The sequence below is a fragment of the Hemiscyllium ocellatum genome, chromosome 20 (assembly GCF_020745735.1).
Source record: "Hemiscyllium ocellatum isolate sHemOce1 chromosome 20, sHemOce1.pat.X.cur, whole genome shotgun sequence".
NCBI classification, from domain to species: domain Eukaryota; kingdom Metazoa; phylum Chordata; class Chondrichthyes; order Orectolobiformes; family Hemiscylliidae; genus Hemiscyllium; species Hemiscyllium ocellatum.
The window spans coordinates 30934109-30953013 of record NC_083420.1 but is presented as its reverse complement, the minus strand read 5'-3'; the positions used below and the strand labels follow the sequence as shown (position 1 = coordinate 30953013).

General features: G+C 40.3%; 1 protein-coding gene across 8 annotated transcripts in view; it reads left to right on the top strand.

The window, feature by feature from the left end:
• The window catches only part of rbfox1 (RNA binding fox-1 homolog 1), a 375024-nt gene that overhangs the window by 205504 nt on the left and 150615 nt on the right, over nucleotides 1–18905 (top strand). For all 8 annotated transcript variants that reach the window (XM_060840251.1, XM_060840252.1, XM_060840254.1 and 5 more), the window contains exons 3-4: nucleotides 13633–13776; nucleotides 17420–17473. In XM_060840251.1, coding sequence (XP_060696234.1) covers nucleotides 13633–13776; nucleotides 17420–17473 — 198 coding nt within the window. The remainder of the gene's footprint in view (nucleotides 1–13632; nucleotides 13777–17419; nucleotides 17474–18905) is intronic.

Below are 18905 nucleotides of genomic sequence, written 5' to 3'. Positions count from 1 at the left end.
TAATGTACATGGCCCATGGATGAATATGTACACTGATAATGTACACGGCCCATGGATGAATATGTACACTGATAATGTAAATGGCCCATGGATAAAAATGTACACTGATAATGTACAAGGCCAGTGGATTAATCTATACAAGGACAATGTACATGGCCAATGGATGATATATACACTGATTGATGTACAAGGTCCATGGATGAATATATACACTGATTATATATTCATCCACTGGCCATATGCATTAACTGATAATGTACTTGGCCCATGGATGGATATACACACTGATAATGTACAAGGCCCGTGGCTGAAAATGTACATTGATAATGTACACGGCCAGTGGATGAATCTATACAAGGATAATGTACATGGCCAGTGGATGAATATATACACTGATGATGTACATGGCCCATGGATGGATATATACATTGATAATGTACAAGGCCCATGAATGAATATATACACTGATAATGTACATGGCCCATGGCTGAAAATGTACACTAATAATATACACGGCCAGTGGCTGTGGATGTAACTGATAATGTACACGACCTGTGGATGAATATATACACTGATAATGTTCACAGCCAGTAGACGTGGTTGTAACTGATAATGTACATGGCCTGTGGATGGATATGTACACTGATAATGTACATGGCTATTATGAGTATATACACTGATAATGTACACAGCCAGTGTATGAATATATACACTGATAATGTACATGGCCAGTGGATGTGGATGTAATTGATGATGTACTTGGCCTGGGGATAAGAATGCAGATACTGGTTGGTCAGATGGCACAGTTGTAGCTGCCTTTGGAAAACTGGTCAACTATTGTTGGAGGAGAAACAAAATTTACAAAATAAAGATGGTAATCTGCAATTCATAATTTCAAAATATGACTAATACACCTGAATATTCTTAAAGTGTGTAATGCCATTGGAGATTAGTAAATGGTAGTGTATCAAAAGCTGTGTTGTTTCACCTCAGAAAGGCAGATGACAGGGGATCGACGTAATACTTCTCTTCAGATTCCAGCTGCTTTCGAGCAAGTGAGCAGTCTGTATGGTGGATATTGGTATCATTTCAGAGTGAAGGGCACAATATCAAATCTCCTCATGGGAAGTTTTGGAAAGTGTTACCATTCAGAAATCCCACATCAACAGAGATTGGTATCAAAGATAGAACAATACAGCACAGAACAGGCCCTTCGGCCCACGATGTTGTGCATAACATTTGTCCTAGCGTAAGCACCTATCCATGTACCTATCCAATTGCCGCTTAAAGGTCACCAATGATTTTGACTCTGCCACTCCCACAGGCAGCGCATTCCATGCCCCCACCACTCTCTGGGTAAAGAACCTACCCCTGACATCCCCCCTATACCTTCCATCCTTCACCTTAAATTTATGTCCCCTTGTAACACTCTGTTGTACCCGGGGAAAAAGTCGCTGACTGTCTACTCTATCTATTCCCCTGATCATCTTATAAACCTCTATCAAGTCACCCCTCATCCTTCACCGTTCCAATGAGAAAAGGCCTAGCGCTCTCAACCTATCCTCGTACGACCTATTGTCCATTCCAGGCAACATCCTGGTAAATCTCCTCTGCACCCTCTCCAAAGCTTCCACATCTTTCCTAAAGTGAGGTGACCAGAACTGCACACAGTACTCCAAATGTGGCCTTACCAAGGTCCTGTACAGCTGCAACGTCACCTCACAACTCTTGAATTCAATCCCTCTGCTAATGAACGCTAATACACCATAGGCCTTCTTACAAGTTCTATCCACCTGAGTGGCAACTTTCAAAGAGCTATGAACATTGACCCCAAGATCCCTCTGCTCCTCCACCTTACTAAGAACCCTACTGTTAACCCTGTATTCCGCATTCTTATTTGTCCTTCCAAAATGGACAATCTCACACTTAACAGGGTTAAACTCCTTCTGCCAATCCTCAGCCCAGCTCTGCATCATGTCTAAGTCCCTTTGCAGCCAACAATGCCCTCCTCACTATCCACAACTCCACCAATCTTCGTATTGTCTGTAAATTTACTGACCCACCCTTCGACTCCCTCTTCCAAGTCATTAATAAAAATTACAAACAGCAGAGGACCCAGAACTGATCCCTGTGGAATTCCACTTGTAACTGGGCTCCAGGCTGAATATTTATCATCTACCACCACTCTTTGACTTTGACCGGTTAGCCAGTTCTCTAAACAACTGGCCAAATTTCCCACTATTCCATGCCTCCTGACTTTCTGCATAAGCCTACCATGGGGAACCTCAACAAATGCCTTACTAAAATCCATGTACACTACATCCACTGCTCTACTCTCATCCACATGCTTGGTCACCACCTCAAAGAATTCAATAAGACTTTTAAGGCAAGACCTATCCCTCACAAATCCGTGCTGGCTGTCCTTAATCAAGCAGTGTCTTTCCAGATACTCATAAATCCTATCCCTCAGTACCCTTTCCATTACTTTGCCTTATACCGAAGTAAGACTAACTGGCCTGTAATTCCCGGGGTTATTCCTATTGCCTTTTTTGAACAGGTCAAATTCAGATTTCAGTTTCAAAGTGCAGGTGTGTCATGTTCAGGAGAGTGTACATCTCTATTACTGTCTTTTAAGGCCCAAAAGGTGTATTCCTCATAAAGAAAAAAGATGAAAATCATGACTATGGTGGGCATCATTTCAGCTGGATCCCCGAACTCACTGTCTCCCCGAAATGCAAACCATCACAGATATCCACTCGGGCCACTCAGTTCAAATAAAGGTCTCTGAAATTTTGGGAAGGTGCCTTTTCCACCTCATCCAGTGTGTATATTAACATTAAGATGAGTCAGTTCCAGGTGCTTCCAGAGAGGATAAAGAATCTCATCAAAGGCTTTTTGTGGAAAACATAAGCTCATGATATGATGGCTTTAACTTAGAAAATATTACATGAAATGGATGTTGATCTGATTGGCAAGATGTGACAAGCAGAGTCCCACCTGTGTATATATTGTGTATTTAATGTCTTGTAATGTTTGTCAATGATTTAGAGGAGGGAAAAGAAGGCCAAACTGTAGCTAAATTTGTGGACGTTACCAAGATAGATTGGAATATATATTGCGAAAAGGACAGAGGGAGATTGGAGATGGATATAGATAGAGTGAGTAAGTGGGCAAAAATCTGACAGATGGAGTATCATTTGCGAAAATGTGAAGGTCTTTTATTTGCAGGAAAAATAAAAATTCAAAATATTATTTAAATGAAGAAGGACCACAGAATTCAAATGTGCAGAGGAATTTAGGTGTTCTAGGACATGCTCGCAAAAGGTTACTATGCTGGTACAGCATGTATTCAAGAAGGCAAATAGATCTCTCTTTTGTTATGAGCAGAGATGAACTTAAGAATAATTAAATAATGTTTCAGTTTTTCAAGGCATTCATGGGACTACATCTCGAACACAGAGCACACTTTCCCGTATTTAGTGAAGGAGGTAGATGCGTCGCAGGAAATTCAGAGCAAGCGTACTGGACTGGTACACAGAATAGGTGGACTGTTTTATGGCAATAAATTGGACAGGGTGGGCTAGTTTCCATTGGAGTTTAGGAGAATGAAGGGTGACTTGATTCAAGTGTGTGAGATTCTGAATGGCCTTGACAAAGTGTGTTTCTCATGTTGGCCAGTCCAGAACTAGAGGGTATTATTTTAAAATTAAGGGTCACTCTTTTCAGAACAGCGGTGAGGAGTTTTTGTTTCTCCCAGCAGATTATACGACTTTATAACTCTCTGCCTCAGAAGGCAGTGAAGGTGGGCCTCATTCAATATGTTTGAGGCAGAGGAGGATAGATTCTTGTTCTCCAAAGGAATCCAAGATTATCAATGGCTGAACAGGCTTGAGTGACTGATTGATTGTAGTCTATCTCTGCTCCTATTTCGTATGTTCACATGCGCATAAGTAACCTGGGTCATTTTACCTGCTCACACAGGTGGCTTGAGTTAAAATTGTCTTTTAGAACAGTTGTTAATCTTCCAACAATTGACTTACGTTTGATATGACAATATCATTCATTTACCTTGAAATTATAAAATATTTTAAATAAGTGCCCTTGCACTAGTTTTAATTATTTAAATTCTTACTGTGCTGCAATACAGCAAAATGTATTACAGGTCCTAATTGAACTTTAAAGTTGAATCACTTAGCATAGCTATTCAGAAATAAGATTATCATTTTCCATCTAACAATGAAGCCGGATGCATTATACTCTTTGAAATATTATCTGCTAACTATTTCAATAAGCATAAAGTAAATTGAATTTCATTTCTGGATTCTCTGCTACATTTAATAGGAAAATATGTTTGTTAGTAGGACAACTGGCAAACTGCTCTTGGCTGATTAAATTATCACTTGTGGTGTACTGTTTCTGCATGATACCAGTGTAATCTGGTCAGAGTTGAATGAAATGGCGCTAAAGATTATAGAATTTTAAACCCCAGTGAGTTGTAGTCGTGACCACTTTATTCTACAAATATGACATATTTTAGGCTTGTTCTAAATCTATCCACTTGCTGTCGCCCCCTAACCACAAAAATGCTCACTTTCCTAAATCAGAAAGGTGAGTTTGCCCAATTTTATTTTGCAAAAGAAAAATCGTCATAAAATAACTAAAAGTAATTACAAAATATTTCAAATTGGACACTATGGAAAATGCAACGTTTTGCTATTGGACATGTCACACTTTTGGGTGCCTCAACCCAATTGCAGTACAAATGACATTTACTTTATTCATTCAGTGAAATGCATACAATTGATGGGATTCCATAAGTTACTAATATTTTAGTACACTATGGCTGGAGGATCTTAGATGGTGGCCTAACCCCACTCTGCCTTTGCGGCAGCTTCCCCCAAACTTTAGTATGTCCCTTCTCCTGCAGTCCTGGACTTTGGAATGTGTCAATTATGCAGCAGTTGGTTAAAGAGAGGAAGCAGCGGAGGCTGGTACAATTGCAACATTTAAGAGGCATCAGGATGGGTTTATGGACAGGAAGGATATGGGTTGGGTGCTGGCAAATGGAACTCGATTAGTTTGGGATATCGGGTTGGCTTGGACGAGTTGGACCGGAAGATCCGTTTCCGTACTGTATACCTCTACAACGCTATGACAGCACTTTACACTGGAACACCAACATTTTCCATGCTGTACATCTCTATGACTCTGTGCTTCCAACAGACCAAAGAGGACTTTCACCGAGTTTATGGTGCCTCATCTACAGTTGATGTTCATTTTAGTGCGCTTGTGTGGGAACAGCCACTGGAGCACAGGGTCCTGAGTCACAGAGCTGCTCAAGGTGAACCTATCTAAAAACCATTACATCGCTCTCCAAGCCTTCTTTGCAAAGGCACATCCCAGACGGGGATTGGAAACAGTCTCAAGTTTTCCCAAATTGCACACGATGGAGGTGTTCACATTACGCCCAAATTTCTGAGCGCACGGATATCTTTACCTGCAATGACTAGTAGTCAATTAAAGTCTGACCTGAATCTATTTCTCCAGTTGATGCAATTACCTTAAATTCTTTTAAATTCAGTTTACTTTAGTCTAAACTCAGTGACCTATAGATGAAGAGAAAATACCCGTGTAGCTTCAGTTCATTTATAGGTCACAGGTCACATGCAACAACGGGAGAGTCTTCTGAAATCAATGTAAAAGTAGGCCCGAAATGGCCTCTTTGTGATGCACTGTTTGTGTCCCTACTTTTATGCCAAAACTTCAGGCTTCAAGTCCCACTTGCTCCAGAGATGTATAATGTCTGAATAGAATTTTTAAATTATGAATTAGAAAATTTAAAGCAGTTTCTGGAGAGGACAAAAGAACTGCTAAATCTGGTAATGGCTCTTATGGTGCTGTGGTAGTGTCCCTTGCTCTGAGCCAAGAGGTCTCAGGTGTCTCCCATGTTCGAAGATTAAAGCATCAACACCTATCCGTTGAAGTATGACTCAGTTCCTGTTGTTCCCACTCACTACTTTGTGATATTGGGAATGCTGTATTCTAGTTATGAATCAATTCCTTTCAGTATTGTGGTTGATTGCACTAATTCATGGAGGATTTTATATTGAGTTGTGAACTAATGAAGCTTGTGTATAAATTCATGTCACTAAAACTGGATTGTAATCAGCTAACTCTTAACATATTTTACCAGTGTGCCATTAACAGAAATTCCACTTTGCTATGTTCTATTACTACAAACCGAGACTTCAAACAAATAATTCCTGCCTTGAAACTCTTCTAGTCCGTAAACTATTTCAAATAATGATCATCACTGAAGCAAGCTGTGATCTCTTTGGAATATGAACTGTGGTCCAGAGAAATCCTTCAGGCTTGTAAAACAAATGGTTGTCACCGTGTAAATACTTTATTCATGCAGACTACTTCATGTCATCTCGATTAATGTACTAGATCACATGTACAGAGGTACCAACTGCCCAGCATTTGATTATGTCCATAAAATGTTTACTGTAATTTGAAGTGTGGCAAACCAAGATGTGAAATTCAGTGATGTAGGACTTATTTTTGAAACAATGCAATTAAAGCAAGGATTTATCTTTGATGTTTGTGGGATGACACTGCCACAGAGATAGAAATACTCCATCCAGATTTCGAAAGGATAGTGGCCTGCTTTGTTTACAGAATGAGTGGACTTGGTTGCAAGTGAATTGCTTTGCTGAATCAGCTCATGTGACATTTGATAGCGATTCCACTGAGTCTGAAAGGTGCTGCACAATTATTAGATCAGATCAGATTACTTACAGTGTGGAAACAGGCCCTTCGGCCCAACAAGTCCACACCGACCCACTGAAGCGCAACCCACCCATACCCCTACATTTACCCCTTACCTAACACTACGGGCAATTTAGCATGGCCAATTCACCTGACCTGCACATCTTTGAACTGTGGGAGGAAACCGGAGCACCCGGAGGAAACCCACGCAGACACTGGGCGAATGTGCAAACTCCACACAGTCAGTCGCCTGAGTCGGGAATGGCACCTGGGTCTCTGATGCTGTGAGGCAGCAGTGCTAACCACTGTGCCACCGTGCCTTCATTTATATAGCACCGATACATACAAAAACTGCGTTCAGTAGCTAAACCGGGAGCAAATGCTCTTGGAAAACATGGCCTGTGTTAGGAAATATAAAGGGTTATTCACAATCAGCACTCCTCCTGGAGAGTGCCACTTTCCAAGAATACAGCTCAGAAAATGGCAAGTGTATAGTCAATGATTTTCTTTCCATTAAATGTAAGGTACACACAAAATGTCATGTCTGTGACTGTGTACACCTGGTGCCTCAAAGAGTTGCTTCTTATATTCTCCTCGCGCAGTTCGGAATGCTGTCAGGCACGTGCAGCCAGTTTCTCCTTTGAAGAAAAAGAACAAGAAAGGAACACGTGACACCAGAAGTGCAGAGATTCGCAACATGGACGGAATCAAGAAACACTGCAAGAAAGAAACTTGCAAGCCACAGGACCTTCTTTGCAGTCAACATGCTAAACATAATGATACACTGAGCATTGAAAGTTACATGAAATTAAATGTTGCATGGATTTGGGAGAGTAAGGGATAAAAGTACTCTCATGTTTATAATGAGTGTATTATTTTGGAACTTGTAGTGACTGGCTGAAAATGAAAGATGAAATGAGTCCGAAAGCTATGGGGAGGGGGTAGCTGGGGGGTTGCAAAAACCTTACAATTCTACATAGTAGCACAGTTCCAGAGGAAAGCACCTCAGCAGACATATTGTGAATACTTGATGTTCTCTGTTCTACTAAAACAATGAGACAATTGAGAAACAAAACCTCTGTTATTTACAAGCAAGACATGGCAGACTAACTGGAAATGTTACTGAACTAAAAAATTTAGCAATTATGTGCAGTTTCAGGAAATGGCATGACTTTTCAATTAAGTGTGGGATTAGATGCAGGTAAAATATCAAATATTCCCCCCAAAATGGGTGGGGGCATTACAATATGCAGATAACCTATACTTGTTCCGAAAAGCAGAAATACACCAAACAGTGTGCTGTCTGTTGATTTACATCATAGCTGGGTGCAGGGTAGAATGAATGCACTGCTGAATGACTCCATGCATAAGCAAAGATTCACATTGTGCAGGGCTAGCACTCAAAGTTAGCTCCTGGGTTCAAGTCCCACCTGCTGCAGAGGTGTGCACGAACAGTTCAGAACAGATTAATTAAACATATCCTTGGGTTTGAGCGGTGTGCAATGTATTTGGAGCAGGTGCTGGAAATAGCTGAGGAAGACACTTAGAGCAGGAAGAGCACTGACAAATGTCACTGCAGGTCAGGAAGTACAGTCCCAAGTTTCACAAATGCACCAGAAGAGAGCTTTGGTGCATGAAGTAGACATGACTGGAGAAGCCTTCTATTCATAGGGGCACTCTAGATAAATTCTGCAAAGATTTCTGGAGAACTGGAACAGCCAAGAATTGTAGTCTCAAGGATTTGATGGTGGTGTTTCAAGAGCTTGATGAACCCAAATCCTCCCAATGAATTATCAAAATCAAATGATGTTTCCTTGTATCGTGTCTGTACCGTTCACCTCACAGCTCAATTCATCACCCTTCCTTCAATCAACTATCAACAATCTATTCCGGTTTACTCATAGGATGTGTGTATTGCTAACCACCAGCCCATTGTTGCCCAACTTCCCTTCCCTTGAGAACGCAAGGATGACCGACCTTCTTGAATCATTGCAGTCCATCTGATGTTAATACATTTACCATGCTCGGAGAGTAGGAACTCCAGGATTTTGGAAACTGCTTTGCCACCTCCTATCAAACAAGCAGCCAAGAAGAAAAAGGGAAAGCTGGAGTAAACTGGTCTGTCTATCCCTGTCCGTCAGTCTATCTCTGAAGAATTCATTGGAGTGCAGTTTGTTTTGCATAAGGTGGTGTTGGAGATGGCATAAAGCTTCTTACAAGCTGACGCTGTCATATATTCTTAGATGGGGAAATAAGGTGTCTACTTCGAGATCCTCATGGAAAAAGATATACCATCATTGCCTCCTGATCGTTTAGTTAATATGTCAAACTGGCTATTGTAATCTGTACCTAAAGATTGTTACATATCCAGATACACAAGTGTGCATTCTGGCTCACACTCAGCAGTGATTATCCTATAAACAGGCTTAACCAAGTGGGCCCTTCGACTCAGTATAAAAAGGAGGAAAAGGCTCTTGTCGTGTCATGGTAATGTCTTGACCTCTGAGCCAAGAGGCTTGGGTTCAAGTCCCACTAGCTCAAGAGTTGAGTAGGAACATCTCTGAACAGTTTAATTAAAGAATACCTACACTTGTATCCTCAGCAAACTCAATAACTTCCTGTTGGCCATTTTAAAATGGCAACTGGGCTTCTTGTTTCAGTCGCTGCTTGCCAATCATAATATCGGAGATTTGCACAATGGGGTCAGACTGCTAACCTGATATTGTCACATCATTTTATTTTATAAATTAAGAGGAAAGGGCTTTTCTAGTGCAGGCATCATGTTCCAACCTTTGGGCAAGAAGGTCCGGGTTCAAACCCCACCTGCTCCAGATATTTCATAAAATATTTAAAATTGAAGGGTTAGGGCTCCTGTGGCTTCCCAAAGGACTAAGCATTTTATTTTGTGTGCCTTTCAACCTTCTCCAGTAGCATGTCCTGTCTAGGACCTTATCTCAACCATTTGCAGGGGAGCTCATTTGTCACCCTGCTGTCTCATGAATTCTCTCATGTGACCCTGCATTCTAGCTGGATTACACTCCTGACCAACATCTCACTATGTGCAGGCCCTGCCTCTCATCAGTCTTTTAAAACACCAACAGTTCCAGTGTTTGACTGGCCACTGAGAGGGACATTTTAAGACTGTGGCCCTGGGACTATCATTCTCTTCTCAGTTTTCCTCCTCTGCCTGGCAAGGTTCCAGTTTTTCGGTATCTGAATAGTAAAGGCACAATCCAAGGTTGTCAAGATGGGGCGGTGGGGTGAGAAAGTAAGAGGGTTATGCTTACTCCATTGTGACATTGTAAAGCAGAAGAGCGTGATGGATGAGGGGAAATGGGATGTGATAAGAAGGATTAGGTTTGAAGATGCTGTCATATTCAATGATTTCAACTCAGCCAGTTGTCATAGATCAAGCATAAGCTGTTAAAATAATAGCCAGTACCAACACTACTATGTGGATTAGGTTTTACAGGCATGCCTGACCCATTCCAATCAGTTCCTGCTGCTTCTAGTTCTGCAAAAGAAAGAAAAGTATGTCAGTGAATGCAGTGTTATCTGTTTGGTGAAGTGTGTGTGTGTGTGTGTGTGTGTGTGTGTGTGTGTGTGTGTGTGTGTGTGTGTGTGTGTGTGTGTGTGTGTGTGTGAGAGAGAGAGATGGCAGTGCTAAATGAATGACAGCTGTACAATATATTGAGTCATATGCAAGACTACTGGGGCAGTAAAGGTACCTTCACTCAAATTAATCATTCATCTGAGGTAACTGAATTTCTTGCAGTACTGCATCCACGTTGCCAGGTCTTGACTGGCAGCATTGACCTTCATGACTATTGGATCCTGTGCCTGCCTCTTGATCACCTGTGGACAATCAAATCTCTCCCTTCTCCATTCCCTGCACCGATGTCTCCAGCAAAACATCAGAAGGTCTTGGTGGCCATTTCAATTTTTTAAAAGAATTTGACTTCATCCCAAGTGTGTACCTCCATGTTGAGACAGAGGTACACAGGGTGGTTAAGAAAACGTTTAGCATGCTTATTTCATTGCTCAGATCTTTGAGTATAGGATTTGGGACATCATTTTGAGGTTGTACAGGATGTTAATGAGGACTCTTCTGGAGTATCATGTGCAATTTTGGTAATTCTGTTATATAAAGTATATTATTAAACTGGAGGAGGTTCAGAAAAGATTAACTCGGATGTTGCCAGAAATGGAGGGTTTGAGATATAAAAATAGACTGGAATGACTGGGACGTTTTTCACTGGAGCATAGGAGGTTGAAGGCTGAGCTTCTTCAGGTTTGTAAAGTCACAAGGGGCATAGATAAAGTAAAGATTAAATTCCCTACGGTGTGGAAACAGGCCTTCGCCCCAACTAGTCCACATCGACCCTCTGAAGAGTAACCCACCCAGACCCATTTCCCTCTAACTAATGCACCTAACACTATGGGCAATTTAGCATGGCCAATTCACCTAACCTGCACATCTTTGGACTGTGGGAGGAAACCAGAGCACTCGGAGGAAACCCACGCAGACACAGGGAGAATGTGCAAACTCCACACAGACAGTCACCCAAGGCTGGGATCGGACCTGGGACCCTGGTGCTGTGAGGCAGCACTGAGCCACTGTGCTGTCTTTACCCCAGGGGAGGGAGTTCAAAACTAGGGCCATATTTTTCAGGTGAGAGGACAAAGGTATTAAAAGGGACAAGAGGAGCAACTTTTTTATGTAGAGGGTGGCTTATGTGTGGAATCTATTGCCAGAGAAAGTCACGGATGCAGGTTCTGTTACAATGTTTAATAGACATCTGAATAAGTTCATGAGTAAGGGAAGGTTTGGAGGGATATGGAGCCAAACACAGGCAGACAAGACTAGTTTACATTTGAAACGTGGTTGGCATGGACTGGTTGGACAGAAGGGTTCTGTTTCCATGGTGTATGACTCTATGAGATGTCGTCTTTCCATCTTGAACCTGCAGGTCCCTCTTCTCCAGATGAGGCTGCCAGTCTATCACTGGATGGACTCACATTGGCATGATAAGCCTGTGCTCTGCTCTGACCCTTTTAAAAATGCAGGTCGGCATGCCTGCAACATGGTGAGGTTGAGTCCCAGAACTAAATGCCAGCCCATTTCCCCACCCAGAATTGAAATGTGCCCTAATCCTAATTTCCCTTTATTTTCTCATGCATGCTACATATATCCTAAGTGTTTTTATATTTGTCCATGACGCCCTATGTGAGACTTGCCTGTTCAAGATTGAGGAGCTTGAGGGAAAAATCCTAGATCTGAATATTATGTGCTGCCCTAGGCATTACTGATGAGCACATCTAGTGTGCCTTGTCGTTTTAAACTTAATCACATTCCTTGGTCATGAACTGTCTAGAAGTGAATTGAACAAATAGAGCTGGCTGTAGGAGAAACTAGACAGCTGATTTGTCACGAAACAGCTGATTGACCAGAATTAAATGATAGAATTGAATTGTTTGCCTTTGATTGTAATGACTGCCTGATTACCATCAATTTTTATTTAAATTGCTGGAAATTGGCTATTTGGACAGCACAATAGGAAAGCTGTTATGAGGAAACTTGAAAGTTGATTTGCAAGACTAGAAAAACTGAATATCTGTTTTTCAGATAATGGCATTAGTTTGCTACTAAAGAATTTAACAGGTTTCACAGGAGAATAGAATTTCAATCATGTAGCTTCAATCACAAGATAACCTCACAGCATCAGATAAACAGAAAAATGCAATCTGAGCAGCACCATCTCTAATGAGGAGCACAGATAGCTCAGGAAAACCTCCGTTTTGAGATTTTCTACTGTGCTGCAGTCGGAATGAAAGTTGGTCCACTGTAGAAGTTACTAAACAGAAAACTAAGACTAGAAACCTAGAAAATCTTAAATCAAAAGCTTCAGACATAGAAATAATCCTTCTGTGGGAGTAAGCATTGACAGTGCTTGTAATCTCCCAAGGCACATTTGGAGCTGAGAATGAAATTGTCATGTATCTAGATTTTTAAAACAAGGGAAGGAACAGTGCAGGGGTGATAATGCTTGATTACCTTTAAAAAACTTTGACAAAGAGCCGAACAGAGTAGATGGGAAGAAGTAATATGGATATATTTCACAATGACTTTTGTATGGTCGAAGGAAGCACTTGGAGATTATTTGTGGAAGTTAAGGGCATGGAATTAATGGGGAAACATTAAGGGGAAAGAGAGAGGGAAGTAACTCAGTCACTTGGGTTTAGTTCAGGTTAACTTACTGTGTGTATCATTTATCATTATGATATGAATTGTGTTCTGAAGAATAAATCAATGGAAAGTATTGATGGATTAAATATCTTGAGCACAAGTAACTTGGTTGCTATAGTATATAAACTCTCCACAGATCAGTTTGGTATCCTTTCCTCTCCCAGATCAGAAAGGTGGAGCCAACATTGAGCTTGAAGTAATATTCCTGTGTGTAAAATTATTCAGGAATATGTGCTGGAGGTGAAATTCGTCAAGCAAAATATACTGTGACCTTATCTGCTTTTTTTCTGTAGATTAGGCAGATGTTAAAAATCCTGTAGAACTATTTGAAATTTTGAGAGTTGTCCAGATGATCAGCTTACTTACCTAGGTCAAGTTATCCGATAAAAATTGACCACGTTATTAGCTTACTGTTAGTTGCAGGATGTTGCTGGCAAGGAAAAGATTGCATATGTATCTGCAAATAATGATAAAATAGTATACAAAAGGACTGGGGAGTTGGGGACTTGCATCCCGAAAAATAATTTAATTCAGCAAATCTAAACACAGCCTTTGTGGCAAATAACCTCAGTGCTGTTGTTTAATTCCTTTTTTTTATGTGTCCCCTATTTTAGCAGACAGATGATGCAGCGCAGACTGATGGACAGCAGCAAACGCAATCTACCGAAAACACAGATAACAAAACACAACCCAAACGGCTCCATGTCTCCAATATTCCATTCAGATTCCGAGACCCAGACCTCAGGCAAATGTTTGGCGTAAGTACAGTGATTTAATGAACTAAGTAGGAAGCATTATACTAAAAGCTGCAATCAAATGATCAAATTACAGTCAAGCCTGTCTTAAAGATTGTTGCAAAATGAGGCCTATTGTATAATGACCAGCTAATGTCAGACAGACCCGACAAAATGTTAATAATTCAAACTTGAATCGGAGACTACCTGTCTGGAAATGAGGTCAGTCCTAAAGATACTCATTATAGTTGGTTTGATTATCTGATTTTGTTTTTGTTTCCGTACTAACCATTAAGAAAGCAGGTATGACTTCCAGTTACATGAGAAGTTATGGTGCAAACAGTGAATAATGCTATGATTATAGAATTTCACACTTTCTTTTTAATTTTAAGCTTTATGTTAAATTTAATAAAATCCTTCCCTGCATTAAGAGATTGTATTGATGGTAACTACATCAATCTATGCTGTTCCACTCATCTCCATGGCCCCCTCTAGTTCCAGTGCCAACTTTGCACCAATTCATGCTAACCAATGCATCTTCACCCATCCATAGAGGCCTTTGTGCCCCAACGTAAACTTAGTGGCAAATCATGACAGGACATGTCCCTACTATTTCTCCATGTCCTTGCATTCTACATGACAACTCAATAAATATGGGCAGACCTCAGGCGCAATACTCATGAGATAAAATTGAATTTTAAGTATCTGTCTCAGCCTTCACTATGTGAAAAAGTTCTCATAAAGGCCATTTCAATGCATTTAAATCCCTTCAAGTACTTAATTACTTGTAAAAAAACAGCATTTGTATTCATAAGCCCACATAAAAGTCAGCTAATCCCTTAACAACCTCTTAAGCTCTCAGACACACTGTGAGCTTATAGACCCCACTGTGATAATGACAGGTTGTTTATGGCAAACATTTAAAAAAATAGTTCACGACTCACAGCGAAGACCTATCATAATGCAGAAGAAGCATTGTGGAAATGAACCAACCTGCTTAATTAAGGAAATTAAAGATCATTTCAAATTGAAAGAAAACATGTACAATGTAGCAAAAATTAGTGGCAAATTGGAAGGTTGGAAAATGTTTTAAAATAACAGAAGATTAGCAAAATAGGAAGAAAATAAACTATGAAATCATACAGGTAAGCAATTTAAAATCAGCAGTAAGAACTTGGTTAAACCCATACAAAATGAAGTCAGAAGCCAAAGTGAATGTTGACCCTTTGGAGAACAAGACTGAGGAAATAATAATGAAGAACCAAGAAATGGCAGAGGAGTTGAACTGTTTTCAATTGACTTGTGGGACGTGTGCATTGCTGACTGGGCCAACATTTATTGCCCATTCTTAGTTGCCTTTGAACAGGTGGTGATGAGCTGCCTTCTTGAATTGCTGCAGTCCATGTGCTGTAGATAAATCTACAGCGCTAGTAAGGAGGGGATTCCAGGATTTTGACCCAGTGACACTGAAGGAATGGCAATATATTTCCATGTCAGAATGGCTTGGAAGGGAACATGCAGTTGTTGTGGTTCTGTTCACCGAGCTGGAAGTTTTTGCTGCAAACGTTTCGTTCCCTGGCTAGGGAACATCATCAGTGCTATTGGAGCCTCCTGTGAAGCGCGGCAAGAACAAACCACTATAAATACCGGAAGAAACATCAAAGCAGCGCTTCACAGGAGGCTCCAATAGCACTGATGATGTTCCCTAGCCAGGGAACGAAACGTTTGCAGCAAAAACTTCCAGCTCGGCGAACAGAACCACAACAATGGACACCCGAGCTACAAATCTTCAACCAGACTTGGAACATGCAGTTTATCGTGTTCCCATGTATCTGCTGCCCTTTTTCTTCTAGGTAGAAGTGGTCATAGGTTTGGAAGGTGTTGTTGAAGGATCTTTGGCAAATTTCTGCACAGTCTCTTGTAGATAGTACACACTGCTGAGGGTCTGTGGACGAGGGCGTGAACGTTGTGGATGCACTGCCAATTAAGCAAGTTGATTTGTCCTGGATGGTTTCAAAGTTCTTAAGTGTTGATAGAGCTGCACCCATCTAGACAAGTATTCCCTTCACACTTCTGAATTGAACATTAAAAAGGCTATGGTGATATAAAATAATGCTGCAATAGTTCCATGTTGGTTATCAGTGCAACTTTACTCAGAATGCCATGTGATATTCTACTCACAACAGAATAAAGGGAATATCACAACTATTAAAATAATACAGAAAAGAGCAACCAAAGGGATGTTACTGTAAGGCACTGAGCATGTTCTCACTCAAACAATGAAGCTGAAGAGTGTTTACCTTGTTATTTTTGAAGGGACAATATAGTGTAGCTGATGATAGCTGTCCAACTCCATCCAGAACACAGTAGATCCAGAGAACTGGGCCTTCACTGGAAATGAGGGATAAACTTACAATTAATTTCAGAAACATCAGTAAGCAAGTGGCTCGTCTGTGGAACCACCTCCCACTTGTTAAAAAAAATCTGCCTATTTCAGTCTTAAATATTCTCACTGATCCAGCCCAAACAGCCGTCTGTGGTAAAGAATTCCACAAATGTATGATCCTTTATTAAAAAAAAATCCCTTCTCATCCCTGCATTATATGGGTGACCCTTTATTCTGTGATCGTGCCCTCTGCTTCTGGGTCACCACAAGGGGAAGTAACCTCTCCACATCTACTCTGTCAAGTCTCCTACAAATCTTTCTTACCTCAATAAAGTTGTATCTCCATCTACTAAATTCCAATAAATACAAATATAGCCTATTCAACCTCTCCTCATAAGACAATTCCTTCATGTTAGGTATCAAACTGGTGAGTCATTTTCTGAATTACCTCTAACACCAATGTAATGGAAATCTTCTTAGAAGAGTCATATCAGACTCAAAATGTTAAATTTGTTTCTCTCTACACAGATGCTTTCACACCTGCTGACTTTCCACAGAAGATATTATTTACTTGTTTGATCATTCTCCTTAAAACATTTCTGTGAAAAGCTGGTAACCACTCAGCAACTCTTTATAAAGGGGGCAAATGGCCAACAGAGCTTTGAGGTTTGAATTGTTATTAAAACAACAGTCAGAAGGAATTGCTTTCACATTCATTAATTCAGAGCACTATAAAGAAATCAGAGACCAATGCTTATCTTTACCTAGTGACCTCCTTTTGGTATTAAGTGGTCTTTCCATTGTGTGAAGTGCCCCCATCAATTTTTTCTATTTCTGAAATAGAATTCTGCTGTGTACAAGGACCACAGTTGGGCTGTCAGAACAATATCAACAGCACTTTCTAATCGCTAACCAGTGGTTTCAAAGTGTAATTGAGGAAGAGGACAAAATTATAAACATGCTGAGCTGGGATTGCCACTCAAGTCATATATTGTGTCAATATTCTCCAGCTAGATGCATGAGAACCAATGTACAAACTACTCAAAGGTCTGCCCGCTCATAAGAAACTGCACCACTCATTAGTCTGTGTTGTCAGAAGCAAGCAACGTACAAGAGAAAGGTTTACTAATAGATTTAGCCTAAGTATAGTTACATATGTATTAGTAATTTACTGTATTGATATTTTAGTTGTAATTCTCAAAGTCGCAACAATCATTGGATAATTTGATGTTACAATATTATGATTTTGTGCTAAAGGCAATCTTTGTGATTCCTTTCCAGCAATTTGGTAAAATCTTAGATGTTGAGATAATTTTTAATGAAAGAGGGTCTAAGGTAAGTTGTTCCTTTCACTATGTTTGCATGCTGATAAATTGTATCTGATTTCATGAAAGCAGATAGTTATAAAAAAGGAGGAACAACTGAACTGATTGAGTGGCTGGATCAGATTTTTATTTGCACTGATTTTATATTCTTTGATTCAAGTATTCTATTCAAATTGTTACATTTGAAGTGGTCTCAATATTTTTTGTGTACAGTACTGAATATTTCTTCATTGGTAAATTATTTTTGAGAACAGTAATTTTTATCCTGAAATATTACAATTTCTTGGGAAATTATTAACTTTAATGCGAAAAGATGCTTGCATATATTACACTGAAAAAGATAATACTTTTCAAGTCATTAAACTGGGTAAAGAGAAAATGGTTTACAGCAGTTCAGTTCCCTCCAGCTCTGAAACTATTGTTTCCTTTATGTGCATGACTCTGCTGTTCACATTACAATCCAGTGAAAGGAAAATAATCGTACTTCAGAAAGTGGAGAAGTTGTCGCATGTTTGGACCATATTGCAAATGCCTTCCATCAATTTTTCAAAGCAGCCTGTTGGGTGGGTCGGAGGGCAGGGAGGGTGGGGGGTGGTGATGGTGACGAAGAGACACATGGGTCGAGATCACAGGCCTATGCCTCAAGTAGCCTGCACTTAATGCAGTGCTGCGAGGAGTGTGGGAGCTCTTGATATTTCTCCCTTCCAGATGATGAATTCATTCAATCCAGACAAGACCCAATAAATTTGGCACAGCTCTTATCGATTGAATGCTGCAGCATTTAAACACAAAGAAAAGGCATCTTCTTGAGCACTAGAACTCTGGAATCAGTGCAGTTAGGCTGGAAAGCTGGAAGTCTGCTGCCTTTCTATTGTTTGTTGCCTTCTTGGGAGCTTTTCTGAGGAGTTTCGTAACTGAATGCCTTGAGCTGCTGCGCATTAATATGTCAATTTTCATTATCATTTTCATTTTGTGAAAGCCACTGTTTCCTGTGCTTGACTTTTTCCCAGAAAGGAACCAAGGAAACTGCTTCTGGAAGCCTGCTTTCCCAAATATCATTTGCTTATGTAGAACAGAGATCAATTTTAGGAAGCTCTCATGACCAGTGTATTCACTTGCTGTCTTTCTGTGAGTACAAAAACATTGCATCAAGTTGAAGTTGCAATGAGTATGCAAGCATTATTAAAAATAAATGCTGAACATAGATGGTATAAACCATTTGAAAATTATGCCCCCAGCAAAACTACATGGAAGACTGAAATTCTGGGGAAATTCCAGACCTTGTGCTATGTCCCACTCAGAGAGGAAGAAAAACTTTAATGGTGGGAGAGGAGTGGGCCAGATTGATACTATCTGCCAAATTGCATTCCACCAGGGGTTTGTGCTGTTTCCCTTTCATAGAAATTGACCATTTTTCATTTCCCCAGATAGAACAGAGAAAG